Raw genomic sequence first — 21,709 nt, 5'->3', positions numbered from 1 at the left:
TTAGATTAGATTAAAGAAAGAGGACTAAATATTATGTGGCCAGAAGTTAGATTTTTTTTCCACAGCCAAGCAGAAAGATAGGGAAAGGGTGAAGAAAAAGAAATGTCAGAAAATAAACTAAAGCCAAATTAACTAGAAATGTTGGTTTTTAAAGTGATGATAGTGATGCAGCAGGAAAACTGTCAGAAAAGGCACTCTAACAAAGCTGGGATAAGCAAGTTGACATCAGAAGAGTGAGCCCAGTCTAAGAGACTGAATCCCATTTTTGTTCAGCAGTGAACTAAGTTACACTGCAAGTGCAATTTAATATATATTTCCTCTTTGTACCTGTGTTAGTAGTTCAAAGATCCACTGTAATAAGATACACAACAAAAAAATATTCAGAAATTCCTTATGTTTTCTGATTTTGGCTGTGAAATGCTATGGTTTGAATCATTTATTCTAAAAGACACAGCAGCTCAGTACACAACAAACTGGGGGAGGGCCCAAGGTGTAACAAACCAGAGCTGGGCCATGCTAAACCTGAAAAACATTACCATGTAAAGATTTGTCTCATTCATAGCACAAGCTAAAACTTGAATAAAAATGTAAAGGAAGGAAGCAAAAAACTGCACAGTTGGAATCCAGTTTGGTTTTTCTCCAGCCTCATCACTGGCAAATAATGACCATCAAAGCTGCTTCCGTTCTGCAAGCTCCTGGCGCCCATCACTCTCTTACGTCACCTCTTACTGTTCTAAAGCAAGGCATAACTATCTCCTTACCTCCTAAGGCAATTTCTTAAACAAAAATCTTGCCTATAAGTGGTTCAGGTTGAGTTTTTTCCAGTGTACCAGAGATATTTATATTTAATCTCATTCAAAGTGTTCACATTTTCCGGTCACTGCTAAAACTAGCAGTGGCAGATACTTTTTTGGGGATTTTTATTTTTAAGCTCATTTTTAATCTCTGAATATTAAAGATATGGAATCTGGAGTTCTAGAAAAATGTGTGAAAGTGTTCCTCAAGGTTCAACAATTCCACCCTACTAGAAAGGTGACCTGGAGTTTGGTTTTCCATCGTTACGTATAGGGGGTTTATGCCTAGAATAATATTTGCAGTGATTCTTATAGAAAGAAAATACGGGAATACTCTTGTAAATGCAAAAGAACAAGAGATTTAAAGAGATTTTACAGACTCAGAGTTCCTGTCTACCTGCTTAGTCTACAAATCCTATACTTGGCATATTCCATTTAAAATACTCCTGTAATTATAGCTTTGGATCATTACCTCCACATGCTTTTAAGCTGTAAGATGACAGACTCTGTCTCAGTGATGAGATGCTGGGACAGGGAATGTGGAGAATGCAAACATCAGCAAAATACTTGGAAGTTCTGGGTGCTTGTTAAAGAAAACTACATCAATTCATGCACCTCAGAATAAGCTATTTACAAAGTAGCCTGATGAGTTTATATTGGGATACAATCATAAAAAACCCAAACATAACAACCCTAAAAGAATATCAAGAGAACCCAAGTATACCTGATTTTTTATTATTAAAGGCTTAAAAAATAACTGCAGTCATTAATTCTTTTAAAAACCATAAAACAACCTTTGCTTATAAATACTAGAATAAATTATTTGAAATGGCTAAAAGCCTTTTAAGACTGCTTCTTTCAAAATGCACTGTATCAAGAAGATGTAAGATTCCTGTAAAATGCTGCAACAGAGCATTAGAGGATCTTCTTTTCTAAGAGGTTGTAAAAATGCGTTTTCATCTAAATGCCTTGCTGAGCATATCAGTCAACTAAACTGCATCAAAAAAATGGGGTGACCAAAAAACAAAGGACATGTTTGGGCTATTGGTGCAGGGACCAAAGATAAAGCACCACTTTCTCACCTTACTTAGCTGACTACTCCAATTTTCCTTAAATGTTTTCTTCTTCAGGACAGCCTTCTGAAGATTTTTTAAATGCCACATCTGAATGAAACCCTCATTCTGGCTGCTGCTGTGCCTGCTCACTTTCTTACATTGCTGTTGCACAGGTGGGTCATTAAATTCAGGCACCTAAACTAAGAATTTTTCTGGTTCACTCTAAAGCAAAAAGTAGACGAAAGGACACCTCCAGGAGAACTACTATGCTGAAGGTATTTAACATTAACACTAAACTATCACCAAAATGCAGGTATAAGATACAAATCTAACAAGTGATTATGCCAAAGTAGAGCAAGGAAGTGCTTAATTTTGAGTCTTTGTGATTCAGCTTATCACTGAGGATGAGAGAAACAGATCATGTTTGCACATCATTTTCATATATTACTTATATATAAATATATTATATATTTATATACTATTTCATTAATATTTATAATTTATATTTTAATTTTTAAAATATTTGCTATATTTTTCTTTCTTTTGTGTTTAATTATCAGGTATGTTCACAAATAGTACCCTCTTTTGGAGGCATCTTGAAGGACAGGATTGCAGTTCATAACTTCCTTGATAAATCAGATTAAGATCTACATTAAAAAAAAAATGATAATAAAAAGGCACAGACTGAGAAAATCCTTCCTGAACACCAGGGACTCCAAAGTTATGCCACTCCAGGGATTACTGTAATCAAATACTGTGATTTTATTCTGAGAGTCCAGATCAACTCCTGTGTACAATTCTGAGGAATATGAGACTGGAATCTCAACCTGAATGCAGAAAAAGCAAAGCTGGAAGGAGATAGCCTACAATGAAAATATGAATACTTGAGTAATGAACAGGTAGAGTGTGTTTGGAATTGGAGGGGGAATAAAGGAAACTTCAGACTGCCTTCCTCATAACCAAGAAAATTCGTAATTCAGGAAGACAATTTCATAAGAGAACAATTTAATCACTATTAGTGAAGACTCAGTTTGGAGGTTAGTAAAAGATCTACAAATTTCTCCTTAAATTTTCCATTAAATATAATATATATAAGTGTTTAAACTTGGAGAGATGAATTTCTTCTTCTTGTTGAACACTTCAGAACAGATTGACAAAACATCCACCAAAAATTCCCTTGGAATATTTATCCTTCCTCAGAGAACAACGAAGATAGATGAGATGAGGTTCAGCTTACATTTCTAATATTCTACATTATTTATTAGACCGAATCTATTCCATTGCATGCATTTGTTGATTCAAATGGCCTATACAGGCACTCGAATAGTGGTGATTGCTGCCCTGGGGTTTAATTTGCCTTCCAAACGATTTGCAGACTGTTGCTGAACATTACAAAAGAGAAGGATCAGCAGTCTGCATGGCAAGAGCTGGGAATGGTTTGTGTAAAGAGGCCAATGGGACAGATACTCAAAGCTTTCAGAGGGCCTCACTGAGCTGTACAATTACTACTGGCATAAGGAAGAGCCCTATTCTATATCCCCAGATTTCTATGGCTGAATTTGGCATCTTGGATTCCCTACCCATATTTAATTTAGCTATTTAACATGTGTTTCTGGGAGACAAAGTGATTCATTTTAAGGCTGGATTGTGTCTTGTGTGCACTACAAGGACAAAAAACCAAGGAAGTTTGACAGCATTGAGTAAACAAACAGTAAAATCAGATTTTAAAGTCTCATTTTTCTCAGAGGAGAAGAGATTTAGGATGGTGGAGTCCATACCAAACATCTGTAAAGGTTTCAAGTATAGCGGTAAGCAGAAAGTGCACAGAAAAAAATACCTGTCCAACCAAGAATTTTAACAGCTGTGCTATTTTTAGGATCACAACCCTGCAGTTTGATGATTTGTTGTGGTGTAAAGCTAGGTTCTGCCCCTCAGCTGTGACTACTTCCTCCTTGCCTGTCCCCTGCCCGATCCTGATCACTGTATCAAGATCCACATTTCAGGAAGGGCATCATGAGATTGGCAGAAGTTCAAAAGATGCCCTTCAGGCCTGCGGTCATTGGCCTGTCCAGGTGTCATTGTTCCCTGAGACCCTCCCCCTCCCACCTGGTTGGTGGCTCACCTGTCCTCCCCCCCCGACCTTCCTGTGAGCTTAAAAGGCGTTGGGGCCATGCGGTCGCGGGCTGTTCGGAGCAGTACTGAGATTCGGAACTGTAATACCTTGGAATAAACTCTGGATTTATCTCTCCGGCAGAACACGCTCTCTTTCTCTTCACTATCGCTTGGACTTTTTCTACTAGAGGTAAACTGAGTTCTGCTTTGCATGGGCCTATTTCGAGTGCTTAATAGTAACTGCCTGCAAGCCGAAGGTGTCTCTGAGGAGAAATATCCCCAGTAGTCACTTCTAGCTCAAGAGCAGTCTACAATGATTAATGAAGACTGACTGTACCTGGTGACCTGCAGAGTGACACAGGAGTAAATGAGCCATGAGGAGGTTACAGCAGCTGCTCACAAATGGGCTGCAGCACTCCTCCTGCTCCAGCTGGACTGTGACCCTGAGAACAGTGCTTTCCCCTCCTGGTTGTACCACATCCATGTCAAAAACTCCATGATAGCCCTTCTTTACCACTATGTACTCCTTTACAGAGCTTCGAGGCACTGCTCTGCTGGTCAGTCTGACAGCAGGGGCTTGGTCCTGAGGCAGCACAGAGTGCAGTCAGGTTTTCTCCAGAAAACCTACTGTAATTCACAGTTTGAGGCATGTAAATCAAGTGTTTGACAGGCTCTTTCCTTCCTCATGGAAGGAAAGTCTAATTTGGTCAGCTCCCATTTCATCCCATTCTTTGGTTATACCCGGAGGTTTTCTAATGGCAGTGTATCAGCGCAACTTTGCCCGACAGGTGGGAAGAATGATGAGCAGGATTCCATTGTATCAGAAGGCTAATTAATTACTTTAATATACTATATTATTCTGTACTATATTACACCATATTACACTACATCTAAACTGAAACTGAACAAGAACTCAACTGAACAAAATCTCGTGACTCTCTCCTGACCGACCGTCAGGACACAGCTCACAGAGGCTGGTCAAGAAAACAAAACACTCACAGCAGAATCCAATTACCAAATCCCTTCAGGTAAACAATCTTCTACAATGCTTTCCATTTGTGCACAAACACAGGAGCAGCTAATGAGATAAGAACTGTTTTGATCATTCTCTTCTCTGCTTCTCCAGGAAAAAGCCTGAGAGAGAGAATAGTCTCTCTCTGTTCAGAGAATGTGAATCCCATACCAATGAAGCACTTGCTTCAAGCAGTGCTTTCTTTCGACCAGGCTCTGAGCAGTGGATGTGTCTCTTCATGGAGGCAGAGGTGTAGTCCAAAAGCAGCATTCAGTCTCATGCCACCGTTAAGGAATTTTCCCCGAGTTCTGCTGCACTGTGTGAACTGTTGAATGACATATGCTCCATCTGAACACAGGGAAAACAGAGTGCAAGTGGCATCCACGTTACTGTACACACAGCTTTGTCTTACTCTGCACAGCTGTTCAGCCATCCTTGGCATCTTCACTTTCTAATAAAAACACAGTGCAAACATTTGAAACAAACATCTTTTTTCTTCTGGTTGCTACCACCCAGCCGTGGTACAAGGGACATCTGTATTTACCACTGCAAGCACTCTTTGAATTCTTAAATGAAAATCTTACATCTGTATCCACAGAGGCAGAACAGGCAGACAGCATCTGAATAAACTTCAGGGAGTTGTGCTAGCATGGGATGAGCATGGTGAGTACTGTTTCAACCACAGATACTCAAATTTAGTTATGGATAACCTTTGAGACTCCCACCTGCCCATAAGTATACTGAGTTCAGATTGCAACCCAGACAATGCACTTAACTGAATAATCTTCCCTTAACTAAGATCCACTTTTTTATCCATCTATACAGAATTTCCATTTGCTTCCCACTCTGCTAATTTCAAAATGCCTCTGTACTTCAGCAAAGCTTAGTGAGTTTCTCACTGTGAATTAGAAATAAAGACAAAACTCAGGTCAAATTTTTCCCATTAGCCACAGCCACAGAGATACTAACAATGGAAATGAATAAATTAATGGTGACAAGCTTCTTTTAAAGTAGATGAAACATCACTATTCCTACTTGTTAGCAGTAGCTGATCCTTCAATACCAGCTTATTCTTTAGAAATCCAACCTTATCAAAAGTACATATTAAAAAGATTTCTCCCAAATAGGAATTTTTTTCATTTTATGGAAGATGGAGTTATTCCAACCTCAAAAAAGTTCTCACTTATTCTAGATTTTCTTACAAAATGTAGGAAAACCTTAGAGACAGAGGTCTCTAAGCAAGCTCAGCAAGAAAACTGGGCAATTACTTCTTGAGTTTGCACATTGTATTTGCTCCATACAAAAATATAGAAGAAATATAGGAAAATATGTTCATTTCTGGCCCCTTGCAGATCACCAAAGTTGAAACTTGAGTATTTCCCTTGAAAACCTTGAAACCCAAGGCAAGTGAAATCTTCACCTGGAAATCACTACTAAAATTACTATCAATATTATTACTCATACTGTAAATTGTAATCAATACAATTCAACAATATTTATAAGCCTGGAAAGTCAAACAGCAAACAATAACACATGTGAGAATCAAGTCTACTTACATAATTTCTACCTTTTTCAATAAACATTACATATACTCTGCATTTCCAGAATTCCCTGCATGGAGTAGCTGAAAACAGCAGTTTGTGAATCAGCCTTCTGGATTCTAATCCTTTTAATAACAAACATTTCATCCCACTGAATGTGTTCATTAAGTAAAGAAATACTGAGCATAAACAGCAGAATCTAATTTATGAATGATAAAACAGTCATTACAGACATGGTAAACACTTCTCAGAGTCATGTTCTACACCTCAGTGGACAAAAATATCAAGGCAGAGAAACACAAAAGCCAAAATATGAATAGACCTGTTTTGATATTCACTTTGGCTAAAAGGTTCAGGTGTCCTAGGCTCTAGTTCAAATAACTGATGATCATTTTTAGCTGTAGGAATGAGGGGAGGCAAGCTGCAGTCCAGGTACGGGAGTTTTGACTCCTTGCAAAAGCATGGTGTCACTGTCATATTTTCTGAAAAATCCCTTTGCCAGGATTTCTTCTCCTGGGAAGCTGAGAAGCCTCAGAGAAGAATGAAAACAATAATTATCTGTTTTGCTTCTCCTGTGTTTTGCTGCTTTGGAGTGTGCTTGGAGATTGATTATCCAAAACACAGGTTCAGGTGATTGTTTCATTGGTTTCATGTGAATTGTTTTGACCTAATGACCAATCACTGTCCAACTGTGTCAGACTCTAAGGAGAGAGTAATGAGTTTTTCATTATTATCTTTCAGCCTTCTGTCTGTATCCTTTCTCTATTATTTAGTATAGTTTTAGTATAGCATTCTTTAATATAATATAATATAATATAATATAATATAATATAATATAATATAATATAATATAATATAATATAATATAATATAATATAATATAATATAATATAATATAATATAATATAATATAATATAATATCATATCATATAATATCATATAATATCATATAATATCATAAAATAATAAATTAGCCTTCTAAGAACATGGAGTTAGATTCATCATTTCCTTCCTTGCCACAGGGGACCCCACAAATGCCACACGCTGGAATATAAAACATGCACCCACAAACACAGTCTGCACTTTGCTGTGCCCATATAACCTCCCTTTGAGCCAAGCAAACAGTAAAGAAGACTCCAGGGGTATAGGTCAGGGAAAGTTCTCTCACCTGGAAAGATCCTGCATGGTCCTCTTCTTTGTCTCCTTCTTTCCCTTCCTTGAGGGCAATCAAGGTGAAGCCTCGGAAGTAGGCGGGAGTGGCAGCAGACAGCGTCACTGGGGTGTGATGAGAAGAGAAACAACAAAAACAAACCATTAGCTGTGAAATCAGCCACCTGCATGTCGTTTCACAGCTTGAAAGGTGTGTGCTCTGCCTTGGCATTAACCAAAGTTAGAGCACTGACAACAGGGAGCCAAGCCAGACAGAATACAAAATGTCCAGTCCGAGTTTCCACATCAACTGAGAAACACTGGCATGAAGTAACTCAGTTCTTTTCCTCTTTTCCCCACACTTTTTTTTAAAAACGAGATTAATAATCTGCTCAGATCTACAGGAGGGTTGTTTTGGCGGTGGTTTGAGGGTGGGGACACATGTGCAAGAGGTTTTTCTACTTTGGGTTTTTTTCTTTGTGAGGGTTTTTTTTTTTTGTTTGTTTGTTTGCTTTTCGGGGGCGAGGGGGTGTTAGATGTAAAGGAGGTCCCTAAACATTTGATTTCATTTTTTGTCCAGTTCTGAGCACAGACAAAGTACTTTAGTGCACAGAAAGTCTCTCTGCCTGTAATGCCAGATGACCACATTGCCTGCTCCAGATCAGCTACACTCAACACAACACTCCAGCTTTCTGGAATTGGGGGAATCTCAAAATATCCTTCTCTGCTTCATCCTCAGTGCAAAACAGGACACAAAATTAAACTCCTGGGCTGAAGCTGACCCCTAAAGGTTGCTCTGCTGGCTCTGATTGCCAAGCCAATCCCACACAGCAGCAAACACCCTCCTTCTTCACACACCTGCTGCAGGAAGGCAGCACTGGATCCACCAGCAGAGCACAGGGAATGTGGCACTGACTAATCTGATTTCACCATGCTCAGCAGCAGGATTAAACCCCTGATCTGATGCCAGTGCAAGACAGCTTTGTGTGATCTGCCTGTTCAGCAGCACCCAAGCAACACCTGAATTCACAGAATTACAGGATATTCTGGGTTGGAAGGCACCCACAAGGATCTTCAGCTCTGAAGTGAATGGCCCCTACAGGGCTTGAAGACACATTTTTAGCACCAGGCTCTAATCAGCTGAGATCTCAGGGTCAGCATCTGAGGCTCTTTTGAACACTTTCAGAAAGAGAGAATGAGGCAGAATTTTGAGGCAGAGCTTTTGAAATTACCAAACTCTCTTCAACAATTTATAGCACTCTTTTCCTGAAACAGGGGTAAATTTTAAGGGAAAAAAAAGTTATTGTAGAATTAAACTAAAAGAGATGGAAAATTGAACTATTAATGTTTTAAGTAGCTTTTACTTTAAGCATAAATTGCAGAGTCACTCGAGATACTTTATTGTCACACTCTCCAACCCTGACAGGCACAATAAAAACTGAAGACCACCCACAGTTTTCAGAGCAAATTACAACTACCAAGGCAGCTCAATAGAAGAGTATCCTCAAGAGACTCACTCTCAGGCAAATAGGCTGCAAGGGGTTGAATCTTACTGCTAAAAATTACAGATTGCCCTTAAAAGATATGGATTTCAAAATATGACCCAGAGTTCATTTGGAACGTATGCAGAGCTCTTTGATCTAGAAATTCAGTAGCAGGAAAATATAAAATAGGCTAATTGAAAATATGTAGCATTATTTGGCTGTATTTGGGTCTAAAACTCATGGTGCTTGTACAAATACCTTACATTTCTGACTATATGTGGAAAAAAGAAAGGATTGGAGAGGTTGATTTCAATTTTCAAACTTTCGTGTAAGTTCCACTTCTTTGACCTATAATCCTGCAAACACCTGTACAAGTCTGGGGTAGTGGTGGGCGCAATAGGAAGTCCCCCAACTCTCAAGATTTTCAACACACTTTTCATTCCACAGAACCTTATTGATGAGCTTAAATGTTGTGATTCTGGGGGAAAGAAAATTTCACATATTATATTCATGAATGGGATAGCAGCATTTTGCCATTAAAGTTTCTGCTTATTTTACCAAGTATTGCTCCAGTTCATTAATTCCTTTTCTGCCCAATAATTAGCAGATTAGTCCAGTTTTGCAAACTTCTGCAGCTCTGGCTAAATGAAAACCCCCAGGCAGCCTCTCAGTTGCAATAACTGAGTACAGCACACTGCTGAACTCAACAGAGATGAACACATTACTGCTGCTTGAGCAGTGATTCTTAGAAATAAACTGCCATAAAGGCCTTTTACATGCAACAAATTTTTCCATATCATATGCAATTAAAGACTCTGAATCACTGTGAGTTAAAGGTTACACCAGAAATACTCAAATACGTGTGCAAGCAAGCAGAGAATCCAGCTGTGGGTTGACTCAACAGTTTTCATTTTCCTCACAAAGTCACAAACAGTTTTCCAAATTCTAAACACCTACCTATAAAACAGAGAAGACCTGAAACGCTACAGAAGCACCAAAAAGGAAGGCAGTTCCAAAGCCTGACTCATAGTTTTTGAATGCCTGGAGTGAGCAGTGGCTCCGCTGCGGTTTGCAGTCATTTTAACCCCGAATAAATCCGAGGGGAGAGAGGGATGCCGCCCTGCCCCAGCCTGCGCTGCTCACTCAGCAGCCTCATCCAGACAGCTGGGCTCCGGAACTCATCCAGCCTAAAGCCAAACAATCTAACCCCAGCCCAAACCAGCCCCAAAGCCAAACAAACTAACCCCAGCCCCGGGGTTCAGCGGGGTCCGTCCGTGCGCGGCTGCTCCGGGGCGCGGCGCCGGCGACGGGGACCGGGAGGGCACGGAGCAGAGCAGGCTCCTGGGGATTTAGGGTCTGTGCTTTAGGATTTACACCTTCAGCGATGTGTGCTTTGGGATTTACACCTTTGGGGATGTGTGCTTTGCTAGGCCAGAACGCCGGGGAGCACCTGATCCGGGAAGGTTTTTGTCGGTGCTCAGAACCAGGTGCACTCAGGCGGCACCATAGCACAAGGGTTATCCAAAATCCGGAGCTGTTCTGGAGTCTCGGCCTCTGCACTGGATGTTCCAGCACGGCAGAGGCTCGCCCTGCACGGGCAGCACCGGGAAGCTGTCAGAGCACATCTGTTTTTCACAAGGGAGCGGCTCTTTGCTGCTTAAGAGCCGAGAGTTCTTGGGCTAAACTCCGCCGTTTTGAACAACAGCTGTGTCCTGCTCACACCGCCTTCACACTAGTTAACTGTCACTGAATGATAGGAACTTCCTGCAAGGATCAGTTAAATCTCAGCCCAAGCCTCAGAATTAAGGATTTCACTTTAAAGGGAAGATTACAAATCAGCAGTTACTTTTTTCTGCTTCCATCCCTCTGGCAAATCTCTAATTACTTTACAAGTTGCATTTTGGCACACGCCTTCAAGCTCCTCTTTCCCCAGTGTCCCACGCTGAAAGTGGGGTGATCAAAGCACTTGCTCTTTTGGTTTAAGGCAGGGAATCTGATTATTCTCATCCTACACAACTGCACATCCTGTGCTGTATATTGCGCAAGGACCAATAAACACACATTCCAAATTTCACCCATATTTTGTGAAAGGTGGGAATGGCTTATGTAGCTACAGAATATGAGTGCTTCCTTGCAAAGTGTTTGCACATTTTGGGGGGAAGGAAGAAATGGAAAGAAAAAGACTCACTGTTTAGAAGAGAAGTCCCCAAAGCAATGCAATGGAGAACACCTTAAATGATCCCTTCCTCAAAAACTGAGAAAGTGAACTGACCTACAAGTGGAAATTCCATTAAAACCAGAAGCAGCATGCACACAGAAGGTATATGTAAGGGCTTTAACCAGTCTAGTACTCCTTGTCTTCTTCAGAATAATAACTTCATGATATCATAGCAGAAAGTAGGTCTACTGCATGTTAGCCTGTGAAAAGGGCATACTACTGCCTTTTTGTAGAAGCAAGTTTATTTACATTTTAATAGCATGAATCTTACCTCATTTTTTTCATGGAAATCTCATGCAATCATTAATCTAAATCCACAATCAATAAAGCCAGAACTGTGTATTTTCAAGGATCATTACCCTTTATCACCATCCAAACTACAGGCTCATTTGTGCCTTTGAAGGCAGTGAGAACTCTGACCTTCAGTGGAAGCCAGAGCAGCTCCATCCAGGTGTAAGGTGCCCAGCAGGGAGGAGAGAACCTCGACCCTAGGATGATGTGCCCACAAACCTTGTCCTACAGGGAGACATTTTTAATTGTCTGGCAGAAGAACATGCCCTTATTCACTGCTGCTAGACAGAGGAGGTGAATACCCACCCAGAGAAGTCACTCGGTGCCCAGGGCAGCTGTTTTCTACCACAGCTCCAGAGGTGGAAAATTGAGACTTCACAGCTCCTTACACACAGATCCCCCCAGGGTTACCCCCTCAGGGCAAACAGATTCTGATTGATCTAAAGGTGAATAACTGCAGGGGAGCCATAAAAACTCCTCCAAACAGTGTGGTCTCCAGATTCCTACAATGTAAGAATGCAAGAGATATTTCCTCCTTGAGAGACTGAAGTGTCACATTGATGGCATGAAGATAAATGGATGTCCCTACACTGAGGCTTTTGTGGAGCACACTTGCATGTACAGATAATTCCTGTGTTATCCACCTTGAAAATATGAGTGTATTCCAAGAGCCCACTAGGGAATGTTCCAAGGATCCAAATGCATCAATTCAGGCAGGGGCCATGGAAACAGGATTATCTGGCTCCAATGCTAAGGAGGTTGTGCAAGTCTTCTGCCATTTTGCATATTGAGTAATTTCCAGATGAATAAATACAAACAAACAAAATCCCACAGACCTGCCATGAGATCTCATTTTTTAAATCGTTGGTTGGATTTTCTGTCCTTTGCATAAAACAGTAATTACAGCAACATTTATTTGTGTTCTTCCAAGCATTCAGGAATGTGTCTTTAAAGAATAATCTACACACCCCAATGTGCCACCTGAATACTTCAGTCCTAAGGATCAGAAATGCAGGCACATATTCTGTTCTACATTTTAACTTTTTACTATTAGCTGTCATTTTCTCACTTCCAAGCAGCTATAATATCCTAATGTGATTTTATTAATTGAGTTCCTAATGCCAAGACCTAATATCTCCAGAAAATTAGTTCTGCTAATTAATCTGAGAGTTTCTTCCCACATTTCTATGCAAAAGAAACTTCTTTAGTAGATGACTGAAAATGTCCAGTAGCACTTTCACAGAAGTGAATTCCAAAAGTTTTAAAGAACGTTCACTTTTGTCACTATCAAAAAAACTTGGCACATCTTTATACTGCTTAGTAGATGTATCAAGCTGACATACCACATGAAATCTTCTAGACTCGAGGTACTAATCCCAATGTCTGGAACCGCTACCCAGCTTGTGGGTAATGTGCATTACCTCACATCATGTTAAAATAAAACAGTTTTGAGGAAAAAAAATCAAATCAGTAGCATGCAAAGTTACAGACTGGTGCTCAAAACAGGTGAACCACTGCTGCAGATGCATTTCTCAGCCTTTGAATGATTATGCTACATGCACACTTTTATCTCCCTATATATACTGAGATTCCCATGTTCATGCAATGGGGAAACGTTGCTCCTTACCCTGGATCTAAGAAACACTTTGAAGAATCTCCCAATATGTTTTTTCCTAAAAGTATGTTAGTTATGGTACCTAAAAATGTCTAAGTTCTCTTTAAAGTGCTTTTAAAATACAAGATTAACAGTACATTCCAAGTAGGCTTATTTCTTAAGGCAATATACAGTGAGGCAGAAAAAGTGACCAAAACCTGTCTTTGCCTATTAATTAGTAAAATACACCCTTTGGAAGTTTATTCCAAGGACTGTATGTGACATGCTCAGGGAAGAACGAATGCCTCCATCTCCTATTTACAATGGTCGTTAGCACTGACTCTGCCTCTTTTCTGTTTGAACCATCTGTTCATTTGCCCAGGAAAAAAAAAATAAATAAAATAGGGTGGGATAAACGTAAGTGGAAAATGTGGGAAGTTGGCAGTGTGCTGCATCATGTTTGCCCATATGCTAACTCATTTCGTTAACATTCATATTTCAGGGCAGGAACAATCAGCTCCGAGCTTCCTCTCCTCCCTGCTGAATGTTAACGCTTCTCCCTTGCCCTGGTTTATATTTAAAGGGATAGGAAGGAATCCTACAAAAGCGGGTAAACGAGGGAAGAGTGCGCTTTGCATAGCTGCAACTTGTGATCTTGTGCGAGCGCTGAGCCTGTACAGAGGGTTCATAAAAGAAAGGAAATTTCTTTTAATGAGGAGTGCTTGGGAGTAAAGTGATCCACTGAAAACCAACTCCTCTCACTTGCCATGGAAGCATCCCCAATAAAGTAATGCGTAGGGATGCATTACCCTGCCTAAACCTACACACTTACGCACACGCCAAGAGGGATCCGGAGATGACAGGCAGAGACACGCTACAGCTCCACAGCCCCTTATCCTCACCATTATTGCCAGTAAGGGATGTGGAGGATGTCCAACTTACCCCGGTAACTGTTCCCAGGCTTGTAAAATTCTGGATCGCCCTCCACCCTGAGGCTGAATTCATTGTACCCTTCCCTCCTGGTGCCTTGGACTCGCAGTATCCGGCTGCAATACCCCTCGGATTTCGCGGCTTTCTCCAAGGTTTCGTCAGGAAAACCCTTGGCCACCAAGGGGAAAGTCAGCGCCAGGAGCCGCAGGGCCAGCGGCTGCAGATGCGCTCCCATCCTCGGCGCTCCGCTCAACTTTTGGGGGTCGGCAGCGGTACGGGGGGCACGGGGGGCTGGGCAGGGCTTGGCAGCTCGGACTGAGCGCTCCGGGCAGCCCCGGCCCCCAGCGTGAGGCTGTCGGCTCCGCTCGGCTCGGAGAGACCGGCTGGGCTGCTGCCGGCGGAGGGAGGAGAAAAGCAGCGAGGGGGCAGAGAGGGAGGGGACGCCGAGAGGGGAGGGGAGCAGGGAGGGAAGGAAGTGTGATCTTGCCCAGATCCCGAAATGAAGTGCTGTTTTGTTTCAGAGCGTGTGATTAGCGGCTCGGTGGTGTTTACTTAGGCGAGCTGAATTCACAGGGTTTGGTGAAAGAGGCGCAGGGGACGCTGCTGTCTCCCAGACACCCAGCGCGGAGTTGCAGCCGCTCGGGCCGAGTCCGCAGACCTGAAATCAATCACCCGCATTCCTGCCAAAGTCTATAGTTACTGTAGGGATAATAAGGCTCAAAGAATTTCCCCACACCCCTCCAGCCTCCGGTCCTCCTGCGAAGCAGCAGACATAAACATTACCGACTAAACAGCGCGGACGGACCGACAGCCCTGCCCGCTGCACGGCGGAGCCGCCAGAAGCATCGCTGCTGCTCCTCGGGTACCACGGAGGGGACAGAGGGGTACAGGGAGGTGAGGGGAGGTGGCTGTGCCACAAACACGAGGTCCATGTCCCCACCAGCCTGCCACACAGTGCACATCAGAGCCGCAGGATGTTCGGGTGTGTGTGCTCCCAGCAGCTGCGAGCGCTGCTCACCTCGGGGAGCGTGGGAGGTCTGTTCCAGCACCCGGGGAAATCCCAGCAGATGCAAGCAGCAGAAAGCACGGCTCATTATTTTGCCTTTACACAAGGCACACTGAGGCGCAACGACGCGGAATGACTTGTCTAAATCCACAAAAGAAGATTACAACGGTGGGAAAAAAGAAAGTGAACCTAGACCCCTGCGGTCCCTAACTCCAGGGGTTTGAGCCTAAGATGCTCTTCTTCTCTCTCTCTCCCTTCCTCCACTGCTTTGTAAGTGGAGGAGAAAGCAGGAAAGCTCTTCAGGCAGGACCTGAATACTTTCATGATGACAGATGCACAAGAGGGCACAAATCCCTTTCTAACCCCTTTCTCCAGGACAGCACTGTAGCAGATGAATGAATACAACTGCATTTATGCACAATTCCAAAAAGTAGGAGAAACAGCAAGCAAGCAGTTTGAAGTCCTGCTGGACTCCCCATCAGATTTACAAATTTTTGGGTTCCGAACTTATCTTTAGAAGTTGATTAGCAGCAACCTCACGTTGTGTGTCAAATTAAGGTGCCTATTTAGGTGTCTGTGAGGATGCAGGACCTTTATTTCCTGAAAAATTACTTGCCAGGAGCTTTGCTACTGTGTAAGCTTGTTTGTATTTCAGTCTGTTACATGCTTATAAAGAACCTAAATTGTCACTGCCTCAAATTCTTCATTCACTAAAGATTATGTCAACAAAGATGGGATTGGTTGGGTCAGATTTTAGCTTTTGCTGCAAACACAGAGCTACTGGCAATGTCCCTCCAGGTCTGTGAAGGGTGGCAGTCAAGCTCTGGTCCCAGACTGAGTGGTAAAATCCCATTTGTGAGGACATGCCTGCTTAGACACCTGCTACAGTGGCTGATGCTGACTGCAGGGACTTCCACTGCTGAGGAAAGAGTTTGATTAGGGAAGGAGAAGAGGTCTTTGCAGCACAAGATGCTTTTTCTGCTCCTCTCATCCTGTTGGAGGAAGGAGGATGAGCAACCCTGACTTTCCAGTGTAATACACCAGGTTCCATTCAGTCTGCTCCCTCCACCCAACCGGCAGCACGAGGGCAAATCAATCCATCACCTTTAAGGCAATAATATTCAGTAGTTTTTGCTACTGAAGCCTTGAGTTGGCACAGTAATGCAGAATATTTAGTTTCATGCTCCCAAAGACCCATGTTCATGTGGGTAATTAAGTGACTACAGTTCAGCAATGTCATAAACTCTTGGGTCTCATTTGACCATGATCTTCACCTCATTCATTTAGAAGAACAAGCTTTGCTTTATGTGGGTCCTTCAGCTAAAGATGCCTGTAAATTTGATTATTTTGATATTTGACTTCTCATTTCTTTTGCTGAGATTGATTGAAAAGCAATTACCTGACTAAAGCATTCCTGACAGGAACTGCACAGGCTTCTGCACAATCCACCTTTGTTTTGAGCCAGTGTTGTGGTCTAATTCAACACTCCTCAAAGTGTTTTTAGTCCTTTTCAGATTTTTGGGGGTTTTATGTGGTAACTGATTCTTCAGCATCTATTGACTCTTAGCTTCTAGTAGATTTTATGTCTCTTAGTTTTTAATTCCTGACATGGTCTGGGCTGTTACTTCTGCTACTTTTTTGTTCAAAAGCATTGTAAAGTTTCTTAGAAAGGCATAGCACAGTGTCTTGCTAAAAGTTAATGCTTCAACTTAGGAACTGATACAGACAAATTAACCTGCACTGCCTACAGCCATGAAATGAGTAATTTGTTGTAATGTCATTAAGCATGGGCATTCTCGCATTTTCTATTTGTTCTACTAATTAGTGTGTGTTTGCCTAAAGCATCCAGCATGATGTATCAGTCAGAGATGCATGCAGACTGATGAGCCCAACGTCCATGACAAATTTAACAAAGGAAGCCTTACATCTGGGAAACTGCTTTCCTTTGTGCACTTTCTAGGATGAATAAAGTTGTCATGCTGTCCATGACTATTAGGCATAACAATCATTACTGGGGTAATATTGCACCTGATGGAGCTGTAATAGTTGCAGGATACTCACTCTCCCCTCCCCCTCACCTCCACAAAGTGGCCTTTCCTAACAAACAAAAATCATTCCACAGTGTCAGGAGTCTTTCTCAATTTTTGCTTCCCCAGAAAAAGAGCCCATTTTTTCAAGTGGCATTTCAGAAGACTGCTCTAACTACTGCAGAATGCCCCTGCATTGACTGGAAGATATGATAGGAGCCATTTAATAGGTTTTTTTCCTTCTGCTTCTGTGATTTCAGTTAGTTGTTTGAAGTCTTGGAAATTGTCTGCAAAGCAACAATGTGCAATGCAATGCTTGGCTACACAACACACAGTGCCTCAGGTAAATATATAAACTGATTACATTAATATTAGACCCCTTAAAAGAGCCAGCTCTCAGAGCAGAGGCCAAAAAACCAAGCAAAATAACACATCAGGATGGCTAGTGCCCTAAATCTCACAACCATCAGGTGCTTGATAACTTCACTGGGCTGTAGGATTCACCTCCCTAACCACAGAAGTTATAGTATTTTCTATAAATAAATACAGAAATAATAATAACAGGGGGATACATCTCTTTCACAAGATGTCTGAAATGTTACCCACTCTTCCACAAGAGCTAATGATTAAAATACTCCTGTAGAATGTCAGAGACAAATGGGTTTCAGCTCCTTGCTTGGTTTGCAAGTCCTCCAATCCTCCTCATCTCTCAGGAAGCTGCTCATTGTGAAAATTTAAATCTTCTCAAAACACTTTCAGTCCCTCATAGAAATTGTAGACTTCTAAAGTTGAACTGATGCTGAAATGAAAGAAAGGAGATTGAGGGTGTTGTATAAATTAGAATGGATTTTCTGGAGACAGATCGAGGGTGCCTTTTCCTTCTCCTCCTCAGACATTAATTGTATTGGGAATTGCATTGGGATCAAAAGCTCTCCAGGAGTTCAGGTGGTCACCTACCATCAAAAGTTTGCACTAAGTGCACTCTGAATACCTCTGCCAAATTAAGAGATGCAAGCTGAGGAAAAAGTGACCAAAAGTGACTTTTAACTTTTCCTCATGAGCAAGATGTTCTCTTGCTCACAGGTGCCAGGGCAGAGTATGCTGCTGTTCCAGCAAAGGAAGGGTTTGGCTGGCTGGGGAGGAAGGAGGAGGCTCTGGATGCCTGGGAAACAACATTGCAACACAATCTGCAATAAAACCTTCCATGACTGGGAGGGCAAGAAGGGCATCTGAGGATTGCACTTTCAGAGGTGCTTATCTTATTTTCAGACCTTTGTGTCTTACAATAGATTTAGCTATTAGTCTAATTTGCATTTCTCTCCTTTCCTACTGCTCCAGCAGTCACAGTCAGTTTTTCTTAAACAAGACATAAACTCCCTCTATTGATTTAGATGGAATAATAACCCTGTTGCCATTAAAATCCCTCTCTATCTACAGCAAGAATGAGGCTTTTCTCACACAGTTCATGCTGTCTGAAGCATGTTTAGAAAGAGGTCCAGAGATATCTGCTGTCCTATTAGACAAAGTAAACAGCTTGGGAGACGCTTAAAATGATTTCTTACTTCTCTGTAGCACTGTTCTCCACTTCTTTTCTCTCAAGAATCCAAGCAGTGACAAGTAATGACAATAAATGTTTGCAGAGGTCTGTTTGCCATTTACACCACTGTCAGTCAATACCATGTAGCTCTAAAATTAAACTTCCCAGCAGCTCGTTGTATTTGCCTGTTCAGTCATGCATGCCTTCTGCATATTTTCACACTGACAATGCAGAGAGTTTTCATTTCCAGCGCATTTTATAGAAATATTTTGTCCCTGACACAGTGGGAATAGCATCATGCTTATTACTGGAGGGGCACTGCAGTGCTGAGAGAAACAGAGGCAGAGAAAGAGCAGCTATGTGCAGGCTCCTCTCGGGCTTAAATGGGGCCAAACCTCAATGAAACTGGAAAAGTGTGGGACAAAACACATGTTTTGAAATAGCAGAGAGGCTGCAAAAGATCTAGAAAAGTCTAGCCAGTGATAGTGGCGCCCTGGAAAATGCTAAGATAAACTCTGAAATGTTAAGCCTTGTGTTTTACCTGTGTAAGTAGTAGTAATTAAAATAATTATTGTATAATCATAAGAAGAACAGTGAGAAGCTGTATGTTCCTATTCTCAGGTGGCCATGCTTGGCTGAAATCTATGTATACTATAGAACAATGTAAGTTTAATAATTAACATGAAAGTTATATAATGATAGGATATAAAAGCATATCCATTCCGAACCTATGTCGGAGTCAGATTTGGGTCTTTACCCCTGACACCCAGAGCTCTTCAATAAAAGCACCTGCATATAATAATTTCTCGTGATTATGTGTTCCTGAACGCTGACATTTTTGGCGACCCAGATGGGACCCTGTGAGTGCTGCTGGGCGAGTTCGCGACTTGATCACGGTCTAGCCGGCACTGAGGGATTCTCAGGGAGCCCATTGGCCACGAACGCCTCTGCCGCTCACAACGTTCCCAGGAGAGAGGTAAGGTGCTTTTATTCTGGTTTGGGTGCCTGCCAGTAAGATGCAGCGAAAGCTACGCTTGGTTGGGCTAAGGAATTCCTGGAGGTATTGCCTAGGCGCCGTTCCGTAAGACAATCGCGAAAGCGTTGCTGGTTCGGCTTTGGTATTTCTGGTTAGAGAAGCTCAAAGGATAGCACATTGGAAACAGGGTAATTTTGGGAAGAATTACGTAAAGCTAAGTTGATTAATTACTGTAATACATGGTGGCCAGAATGTGTCTTGAAGAATGGCAAAAAATAGCCAAAATACTGAACTTTATAATATAACAGTATTTCACAGTTAATGTCGTTTCGTAAGCAAGAAAAGAAAAAAAAAAGAAGGGAAAAAGAAGAAAAAAAAGAAAAGAAAAAGCAAGAGAAGAAAAAAAAACCCCAACAATGGATGAGATTTCGTATGTTGATTTGTTTTTCTATTTACGGGGAAAGCCAGAATGGTGGGATAAATGTAGATTAATGGTGGTTACAGAGTCTGCAAGTGATAAGTGTGGAGCTTGCAAGAAACATTGTCTAGAACATTTGGCATTGAATAGGGAAAATTATAGAGATATTGATTTACAAGTAGCTGCAATAAGACTAAGAGAACCTAACTCTATCCCACCTGCTTCATCTGTCCCTGTCCCATTGCCTGCCCCTACCTCACCGGATCCTGAACCTGTCTCATCTAGTACACCTTTCTCTCTTTATCCTCCTCTCCCATCGTCACCTGATTCCTCTTCCTCAGAAGATGAGCAAAACCTACCTGTGATAGAAAGGAGGGGAAGGGATGCAAGTGAAAAAGACAGTAATAGTAATGAATCAGCGACCCCACTAGCCCACAGAACCTGAAGCCGGTCAAAGCTTGCCCCGGTTGTGGAAAGAAAAGACATAGGCAGACAAAAACGAACTGTGATTGCTCCCTTGAGATAAGGTGTAGGAGGGCCAGCGTTTGTAGAAGTGCCTTTTTCCTGCAGATTTGATTATTTAGAGGCAGTCATCTGGAACTTGTAGAGAAGGTCCGGGTAAGGTAGTACAGGTAGTGGGAATAGTTTTGAAAACTCAGAATCGTGGGGGTAGCCTGGAGGGTGTATAAAAATCCCAAAAGAGAAGCTGGGGTGGGGGCGGGGGCAGCAGCAAAATCTTTGGCAGTGGTACAAGGAAAAGGGAACCCAAGTTTCAGGGGACGTGGCGGAGGTAATCATAGAAGAAGAACAGATATGCAAGGGTAAAGCATGAATCAATGTGTGTATTGCAAGTGGGAGGGGCATTGGAAACGAGAGTGCCCAGACAGGTTTCACCAGGGCAATTAGTTCCAGCAAGAAAATGTTACCAAGGCGATGGTGTTGGGAGAATATAACAGCTGATTAGATATAGAATTTGTAAAATAAGTTAAGACATAATATTTCCAGCAAAGGAACCAAATAGTGAATATAGATAGGTGCAGGATTTGAGAGCAATAAATAAAATAACAAAGGACATTTATCCAGTGGTAACAAATCCCTACACATTGCTAACATCCGTAAAGGAGATATATAAATGGTTTACTGTAATTGATTTAAAAGATGCCTTTTTCTGCATCCCCCTTGACAAAGAAAGTAGGAAACTGTTTGCCTTTGAGTGGGAAAACCCAGGGAATGGAAGAAAGATCCAACTCACCTGGACACGACAAGGGACAGGAACTCACCGACCCTATTCGGAAACCAACTGGCAAAGGAGCTGGAGATTTGGAACGAAAATGGGCAAGTACCAAGAGACCAATACCTATTGTTTATGTATGCTAATGATATACTAATAGCTACAGAAGAAAAAGCAACCTGTATAAAAATAACCATTGAGATTTTAAATTCACTGGGAATGGGAGGTTACAAATTATCCAGAGGAAAGGCACAAATTGCCCAACAGACTGTGATCTACCTGGGATGTGAAATTTCACAAGGGCAACAAAAACTAGGTACTAACCAAGGTATC

General features: G+C 41.8%; 1 protein-coding gene across 1 annotated transcript in view; it reads right to left on the bottom strand.

The window, feature by feature from the left end:
• Positions 1 to 14,581, bottom strand: part of SPON1 (spondin 1) — a 203,503-nt gene extending 188,922 nt beyond the window's left edge. The window contains exons 1-2 of the mRNA XM_009097061.4: positions 14,194 to 14,581; positions 7,684 to 7,790 (exon numbers count right to left, since the gene is read on the bottom strand). Coding sequence (XP_009095309.1) covers positions 7,684 to 7,790; positions 14,194 to 14,416 — 330 coding nt within the window. The 5' untranslated portion in view covers positions 14,417 to 14,581. The remainder of the gene's footprint in view (positions 1 to 7,683; positions 7,791 to 14,193) is intronic.
• Positions 14,582 to 21,709: the final 7,128 nt, after the last annotated feature.

This window comes from Serinus canaria, chromosome 5, assembly GCF_022539315.1.
Source record: "Serinus canaria isolate serCan28SL12 chromosome 5, serCan2020, whole genome shotgun sequence".
Taxonomy (NCBI): Eukaryota; Metazoa; Chordata; class Aves; order Passeriformes; family Fringillidae; genus Serinus; species Serinus canaria.
This window is presented reverse-complemented; position numbering and strand designations above follow the sequence as displayed.